General features: G+C 36.0%; 1 protein-coding gene across 1 annotated transcript; it reads left to right on the top strand.

Annotated features, from left to right (window-relative positions):
• Positions 1 to 1,809: 1,809 nt before the first annotated feature.
• LOC112037984 (uncharacterized mitochondrial protein AtMg00310-like) lies at positions 1,810 to 2,247 on the top strand. The gene has a single exon (XM_024070792.2). It carries the CDS (start codon positions 1,810 to 1,812, stop codon positions 2,245 to 2,247), a length of 438 nt encoding a protein of 145 aa, XP_023926560.2.
• Positions 2,248 to 9,085: the final 6,838 nt, after the last annotated feature.

Here is a 9,085-nt window from a genome sequence, read left to right as displayed (position 1 = left end):
ATCCTGATTGCAAAAATATAATTTAGGAGTCATAGAGTCAAGCACAACCACGAGGCAGCCCCATGTATCGCCTCTTTGAGAAAATAAAAAAATGTCGGTCGGATCTAATAGCATGGAGTAGGCAAACTTTTGGTAATACTAGAACCATGTTGGATGCCAAGCAGGGAGAGATGGCTACCTTAGTGCAAGAAGGGTATGGGCAGAATGTGGAAAGAATAAATGGGGTGAGAAAGGAGATAAGGGAACTCTTACACCATGAAGAAGTTTTTTGGCTACAAAGATCAAGGTCTATTTGGCTACAAGCAGGTGATAAAAACACAAAATTTTTCCATAAAAGGGCAAGTCAAAGAAGAAGAAAGAACTATATAGAGGGGCTGCATGATAGGGATGGAGTATGGCAAACAAGAGTGGATAGAGTAGCCAACATTGCAGAGGAGTACTATAAAAATTTGTTCACTTCCTCCAACCGATTGGACATGGAAAGGGTGATTGAGTTAGTTGACCTTGCGATGATGGAGGAGATGGCACAATCCTTGGTTCATCCTTACACAAAAGAAGAAGTAAGGACTACTTTTTTTCAGATGCACCCAACCAAATCACCAAGACCTGATGGTATGTCCCCTTTCTTCTTTCAAAAATTATCGCATATTGTTGGGCATGATGTTACTGCTGCTGTATTATCTTTTTTACAATCAAGAAGATACTTACGGAAAATGAATTTCACACATATTGTACTCATCCCCCGAAAAAATGATCCAAAATATATTACAGAGTTCCGCCCCATTAGTTTGGGTAATATTGTATCTAAGGTCCTTGCAAACCGAATAAAATTTATTTTACCCAATGTAATATCTGACTCTCAAAGTGCTTTTATGCCTGATAGAAATATAACAGATAAAACCACAATTGCTTTTGAAATGCTACACCGTATGAGGAATAGGAGGAAAGGGAAAACAAGTCACATGGCAATAAAACTCGACATCAGCAAGGCATATGACAAAGTGGAATGGGAGTACCTCCGTCGAATCATGCTCAAAATTGGCCTTCCAAACCAATGGGTCCACTTAGCCATGGAAACGTTGTGCACAGCATCCTACTCCATTCTCATCAATGGTGAACCTACAGGTTCCATCACCCCATCCCGTGGCATTATGCAAAGAGACCCACTATCTTCCTATCTGTTCCTACTGTGTGCGAAAGGTCTCTCCTCTCTTATCTGAAAGGCCATAGACAACCATCACTTGAAGGGTGTGGTATCTTGCATATGGAAAGGTCAAGCTCTCACATCTACTCTTTACGGATGACAGCCTACTATTTTGTGAAGCAACAACTAGGGAATGCCGAAACCTCCTGGATATACTAGCATTGTATGAAGGTATCTCTGAACAAGTTATTAATAGGCAAAAAACTACACTTTTCTTCAGCGCCAATACCAACCATGGAGTAAAGCAAGCAATTCAAAACATATTGGGCGCACAAATTATGACCAATTGTGAAAAATACCTTAGATTGCCAATGGTGGGGAGCAAATCAAAAGTGAGCATTTTTAGGGAGATCCAAGAATGGGTAACCAAAAGGGTGATGGGATGGAAGGAGAAGCACATCTCAAATGCAGGTAGAGAAGTGTTGATCAAAACCATAGCACAAGCAATACCAACTTACTCTATGAGCATGTTCAAGTTCCCAAAGAAAATTTGTGATGATATCAATTCGGTCCTAGCAAAGTATTGGTAGGGGCAGATTCAAAATGACAAAAAGATCCATTGGATCAATTGGGGTAATCTTTGTAAGCCTAAAGATAAAGGGGGAATGGGCTTTAAAGACATCCATGCCTTTAACTTAGCCATATTAGCGAAGCAAGCATGGAGGCTGATCCAAGAAGGGCATTCTCTTTCTGTTAGGGTGTATAAGGCTCGCTATTTTCCTAATTGCTCATTTATGGAAGCTGAACTAGGGTGTCCTTCCTTTCTGTGGAGGAGTTTGTTGGAGGCTAGGGAATTGATCAGGGCCGGCTCGGCATGGCATGTGGGAGATGGGCAGAGTATTGAAGTAAATGATCATAGATGGCTAAACTACCCACCTCAATTCAGACCTGGCGCTAACACAAACTTGAAGGTGGCGGACCTTATTGACCATCAAATTTGGCAGTGGAACAGAACATTACTACATACCACGTTCCTACAATCCACTGTGGAAGATATTCTACGTATCAAACTTGGTGAGGAGCATAACCGAGACAAGCTTTGATGGAAGGAAACTAATAATGGGTGCTTCTCGATGAAGACAGCTTATCGAGTTGCACTCCGCCTTAATCAGCCAGAAAACGCTGAACATTCCACTGCAAGAGAAGATAAGAAATTCTGGAATAAGATGTGAAAGCTCCCTATTCCCCTAAAGGTCAGAAACTTCATGTGGAGAGCCTACTCCGATATACTCCCAACATCTGCAAACTTATGTCATAGGAAGGTACCAGTGGCCTCTACCTCCACTATCTGCCAGCAGCATAAAGAAATGGTGTCCCATGTCTTATGGGAATGTCCACTAGCTAGAAACGTGTGGGGCATGGTTCAGGGACAGTTGCAGAAGTGTAACTCCGAAGCCCCAAACTTCTACATTCTTGCTAAACAATTGGAGGAAAAGCTGCCTAAAAATGACCTGGAGTTATGGGCGATGGTGTCGTGGTCCGTATGGATTTCAAGAAACCGCTTCCATTTCGAGAAGAAGCAAAGCACGCCCAGCAATATTCTACAGGGAGCGACACTCTGTTACAGGAGTACCAGATGAAGGGAATTCAACCCAAAATTCCCAAAACGTGAGAAACAAAAATTAGAGAAAACACACATTAAAAGAAAACAATCACATGCATAAGATAGTATTTACGTGGTTCGGCAATTTGCCTACATCCATGGAGTTGCAGGGATTTCACTATTATCAGGGAAAAAGTATAAAGTGCGGGTACAGTGTTTTTCTCTCTCTCTTAAAACACGACAACAACAAAACCCTAATCATTAAGCTACATTTTCTAAATGCTACGCACAGGATGCACAATAGGCTACAAAACCAGCCAAAAAATTTTCTCGGGGCCGTTGCCCCCGAACCCCCAAACGACTTGTCCATAAGCTATGGCTTAGGCCTATCCGCCCAAGCCTCCACTCCATAAAGCCCAACACCAAAGACATTGCAAAACATCCACGAGTAACTGAGAGTGTACCAACATCTTTAAGGGATATAGGTTCTTTAAGTTTTTTTCACCCCCTTGTTTTATGAAGTTATGATGTTGTATTACTGCATACTCGACCTAGCTACAATAAGCTGAGTTGACTACTAGCACAACCTCTTGCTTTGTGCACATCTGTAACCTTTATTCCATTTTGCAATATATACTTTCTAACTTTCACTCAAAAAAAAAAAATGCTTGCAATTCTGGACCTTCTGGTAATCATGTGTAAACTTATATTTCATCAAAAATCATGTGTAAACTTATAATGTTATTATATTTTAAAGGTTATTGGTACACCAACTCGTGAAGAAAATCGTTCTATGAATCCAAAGTATATCAATTTTCTGTTTCCAAAGATAAAAGCTCAACCCTGGCATAAGATTTGCATTTTATTTCCCTTTGAGTTATGAAATTGTCACATGTTTAGTGGAAAAAATGGGCAAATGCCCCTTTCAAAAACAAAATCCAGCATTTTGCCCCATTTCCCAAACTAATTAGGGAAATGCCTCTCTTTTGAAACTCGATTGTCTTAAAATCGGGTTATAAAAATTCTGAAGCCCTATAGCGGCGTTTTTAAGGAGCCTATAGTAACGTTTTAAGGACCTATAGTGGCGTTTTGTAACTCGATTTCCATAAAGTCGAGTTACATGCAAATTTTTTTCTTTTTTCTTTTACCTATAACTCGACTTCATGGAGATCGAGTTACAAAACGCCACTATAGGTCCTTAAAACGTCACTATAGGCTCCTTAAAAACGCCGCTGTAGGGCTTAACTCAATTTTGAGAAAATCGATTTTCAAAACAAGGGCATTTCCCTAATTAGTTTGAGAAATAGGGAAAAATGCTGGATTGTTTTTTTTTAAAGGGCAAAGGCCAATTTTTTCCCATGTTTAGTATTTAGTTGGTGTGGGCAGTTGTTATTTGCTGTTAGCAATTAGACTTTTTTAGAAAATATATGTTCATTCTTGTTCATGGTATTTGCATGTAAGATGTGTGTGAACCTAAGGATGCAACCATGAAATTGATTCTTCTAATACCAACTATATATATTCTTACGTTAACATAGTTGGCAGCACATTTCAGCTTAGATTTTAGTTTCTGGATTTAGGGTATCCGCAAAAGAATGGTCTTTTATTATTATTATTATTATTATTCTTAAGTTCAGCTCAATTTGTTATATTTATGAAGTTTTTTGACGTAAAAGGAGTAAAAGAATTATTTTTTCTTCAATGTAAACTGGGATAGAATGATCTTTTTCCAATTCTTTTCTAGTAGTTGAAGTTTGCAATTACCACAACATCAAATTTCATTAAAGTTTTCCAAAATGTCAATTGGAGGTAACCAGATGCGTGGTAGGTATCACAAAATAAAGCATAAGGGAAATCCATGTTTTAAGGGTATGTCATGGTAATAATTTCTATAATTTGTTCTTTATAAATAATATGTGCTTTATATACCTTCCTATTTTCTAAACTTAGCCACTAATCTTAGATCATTGATTCTAGATTAGACATTTTTTTCAATGTAATTTTACCTTAATTTTAGAATTTAACTAAGAATCAAAATTGTGTATTTTCCTTAAATTGTAATTAGGAAGAAAAGTTTTGTAATTTCCTGTTAATTTTTTATTAGGAAGCAAAGTTTAGTGATTTTCTATATTTCACTCTAAAATCACGTAACTTCAAAAAAAAAAAAAAAGCTATTGTTTTTGCCTCAATAAAAGAAGCGAAGACTCCAAATATGAAACCCTCAAGGAGTAAGATATTCTCAATGGGGTTAACATTTTGGGAAAGAAAAAATAAAAATTTCTCAGTCCTCCATTCACCTAGGTTAAGGTCATGGTTTCTCACAAATTCCTACCGATTTTGCCTCAAGGATACAATAAAGCCTGAATTCTACCATATAGCAATTCTAGAGAATTTATATATAATCAATGATGAGATGCCAATGAAAATCCACTAATGATTAGATATATTTTTAGGCACAATTTTTTTGAATAATTCAATTTCTAATGATATGTCTTTGATCTTGCTCTAGCAAATTTTCTACCTTTCAATCAAGCAAATTGACTATTTAGTAAACTTGAAAAACTAGCTAGAAAGTTTGCATTTCAATGGTCGTATTTTTGCTTAAGCAATCACCTTGCTCGAGTGAATTTCTTAAAAATAGACTTCTCATACTTCCATAATGAAATTACCATGATTTTAAAAATTATGTGTGAAGAGAAGGCATTTTGGAGGCGGTATGGGCATGAAGAGAAGGTGCTGATAAATTCCCCATTTTGTCCTATGTCATAACCCCACCTCTATCAACAAACCTTGGTGACCAGAGCAAACTAGTGGCGACTAACTAATTTATATACATGGTTAAAAACAAAGTTTTGAGAAAGTCCAATTAAATTCTAAATTGTAGTCTAATTCGTGCCACAGGATATATCTAATTTTTAAATTTTTGTGTTTAGTGAATTATCTATATATATAATAATAGGTGAAGCTGAGAGAAACTCAAATTAGAATTCCAATTTTGTGCCATGTGTCCTAAATTATTTATTTTTAAAGAGTTTTATTTCTTAATTTTAAAATCAAATGTGAGACCACATCATAAATATTCATCTAAATGAGTTATTAAGTACAAAAGCCAAATTCAAATTTGACCTACCTGAGATTACTTTTTTGTCTAAACAATAATAACCAGTAGCAACCCACCACTTAGGATTTGCTATGAAAATGTTATAAACACAGCATTTCTATAAGGAATAATATAGAAGAAGTACAGATGAAGATTGGGGGAGGGTGAGGACTAAGGATAGATGTATTAACTAATTAATCCAATAATTATTAATTAAGATTCTTTTAGGACTCTTTTAGTATAAACTTACTTGCATTATATATATAGTTGGGTTGAAATTACACCTGATATAACTTTAAGTAATATTATGAATTTTGACAAATCCACTGTTTGATTAGATTATCTTTGTATATTCTCCATACTTGCAAAATTTCAAGATGATCAAATATCAAATAACTATGTCTTCAATCAATAATTTAAACTCACTGAGTATCACTCTATGCTATGTTAGTATGTTACAACTCTTAATATGTTATTATTGAATGCATATTTTTACATATTCACCATTGGATTAGATTTTTTATTTTTTTTCTTATACTCTACATGCTTAAAAAATTTTAAGATAATTTGAAATCAAAAATTATGTCATCTATCAAATGTTTAAATTTTGTATTTAAAATTTTTCTTAAAAGATAGGCTTCTAGATCGAATAATAAAAAACATCTAATTAGCATGAAACTTGGTATGTGTTAGATTCTAAAGGTTTAGGAATTTATGTATTTAAAACTGTAATTTGTAATATTGGCAAACCATGATCAAAATAATATGTTTAGTCTTGTTTAAACTTGCTTAAAGTTGATTAATTATTGTAAAGTTGGAATTGAGAGACTGTAGATGCATTGGGGCATTTCGGTCTGGCTCGATCGATCGAAGAATAGACTCGATCGATCGAAAGTCGACCAGATTACGTTTTCTGCAGTTTTTTCAACTCAGCCCTAACTCATTAAACGTTTAGGGTTTTATGTTTTTGCCCTAGGTATATAAGGGAAAACCCTAGCCACGTTTTTAGAGTTGCTCCAGTTGTATTGTTGCTTATACATTGCTGTTTTGTGTAAATCTCTTGTGAGATCTAGAGGAGCTTTCCTTTACACAAAACTTAGGGTTTTCAAGATAGAGATTACTTCAACATCTTGCTGATCAACTCGGTTGCTACCATTGAAGTTTAAAGAATATCAAGCGTGGGTGCTTGTAGCTGATTGAAGAATTCAAGAAAGAATGAGTCCGTGGATTCGGAGCTTGCACAGGGTCGTGTCAGTAAGTTCTACTGGTAGGTAGCATTAGGAAGTCGAGCGGGGAGCTTATAAGTCCTTTTGTATGAACTTCGATTCTTTCATAGTGAATTCAGTTTTGCCTTGAGAATCGGTGAGTAAAATCCTCCCCAGGTTTTTTACCGGTTTGGTTTTCCTGGGTGATCATATCTTGTGTTATTTATTATTCCACTGCTATATATTCTTGATATGATTGTTTGATTGTTTTAACCTAGAATTGATTAATTTGACTAAGTAACAACTTGGCTAATTAACTAGGCTACTCAATCTGGTTGTGTGTTAAGGGGTCTAAATTTCTAACAAGTGGTATCAGAGCGGGTAGCTCTTTTGTTTGAGATTTTTTTTATCTCTGAGCTAATCCTTGACCCCTGTTGTCATGGAGCATGGATACTCTCTTGTTGTTCCTCCTCACTTTGATGGGAATAACTATGCTTATTGGAAAGTAAGGATGAAAGCATTCCTGAAATCCATTGATAAGAGAGTTTGGAATTCCGTTGAATACGGATGGCAGAAGCCCACTACTCCAGTGAGTGACTGGCAAACTTTTGAAAAAGAAGCAGCTGGCTTCAATAGCAAAGTTATGAATGCCATCTTCAATGTTGTTTCTATGGAGGAATTTAAGAGGATCTCTAATGTTGAGGTTGCTCATACTACTTGGAAAATCCTCCAAACTGTGCATGAAGGCACAAAGGCAGTTAAGATAAACAAACTGCAGCAATTAACTTCTAGGTTTGAGAGCATTGGGATGTCTGATGATGAATCATTTGATGAATTTTATGCCAAACTGAATGATATTGTTAATTCTGCTTTTAATTTGGGTGAAATCTATGATCAACCTAAAATTGTTAGGAAGATACTTAGATCTTTAACTGAAGATTTTAGACCCAAAGTGACTGCCATTACTGAGAGTAAGGATGTGGACTCCATCCCTGTTGATGAGCTTGTAGGATCTCTTCAGTCCTATGAGTCTGACTTACCCAAAACAAACAAATCCAAATCAATGACTCTTAATTCTGTTGATGATGTTGAGGTTGATGGATTTGATGATGAGCTTTCTGCTACAGAGATAGCTTACCTTGCCAAGAATTTTAGAAACTTTCTGAAAAATACAAATAGAAGGGCAAGAGGTACAAACACTGCTGAACCTAGAAATTTTAGGAAGAATGATCCCACTAAGGTTAATAACTTTGAAAAACCTAGAGAAAAAGTAGGTCAATCTTCAAACAATTCTTTGGGTGCTCAGTGTTTTGGTTGTCAAGGGTATGGTCATGTTAAATCTGAATGTCCTACATTCTTGAGAAATAAGGGTAAAGCTATGACTCTAACCCTTAGTGATAATGAGGTTTCTGATGATGAGTCTGAATGTGATGAGGATGATACTTTATTGCTTTCACTGCTACTGCTGTAGTCAATGAAAGCATATCTGTTGAGGAGAACTCTTCTGATGGAAAACTCTCTGAGGATGCAGATCTTCAAGAGGCCTATAATAAATTTTGCAAAGTTGCTGCAAAAGATGCTATGAATGTTGAACTTGGCTTGAAGAAAATTAAATCTCTTGAACTTGAAAAGAAGAATTTGCTTGTTAACTTGTTTGATGCTAATGATCTTTTGAATAATGTTAAATCTGAAAACATGCTCTTGCTTGATAGAGTTAAAACTTTAGAACATGATTTATCTGTTTCTAGATCTGCTAGTTCTAAACTAGATCACATGTTGAATGTTCAAAAGTATCCTTCTGATAAATCTAGTTTAGGATATGTTGAAAGCATCTTTGATTCTGCACCACATTTCACAAACTTTGTTCCTCCATCTTCTTCTGAACCTTCTACGAGTGAGGTTGTGAATGAAACTGTCAAACCACCTGTGAGTGAGGTAGTCAAACCTATAGAAGTTTCACCTCCTAGGAAGATTAGGGTTGATCTAAGAGAAACTAAACCTAAGGATTCTACCCTTTCTAAGGACAAGATGCA

This window comes from Quercus suber, unplaced genomic scaffold (assembly GCF_002906115.3).
Source record: "Quercus suber isolate HL8 unplaced genomic scaffold, Cork oak 2.0 scaffold_471, whole genome shotgun sequence".
In the NCBI taxonomy this organism is placed as follows: domain Eukaryota; kingdom Viridiplantae; phylum Streptophyta; class Magnoliopsida; order Fagales; family Fagaceae; genus Quercus; species Quercus suber.
Note: the sequence above shows the minus strand (reverse complement) of the source record. Positions and strands in the feature narration are given on the sequence as shown.

Excerpts from the sequence above, each read along its gene's own strand:
- LOC112037984 (XM_024070792.2), top strand. The coding sequence starts at position 1,810 with ATGGGCTTTAAAGACATCCATGCCTTTAACTTAGCCATATTAGCGAAG.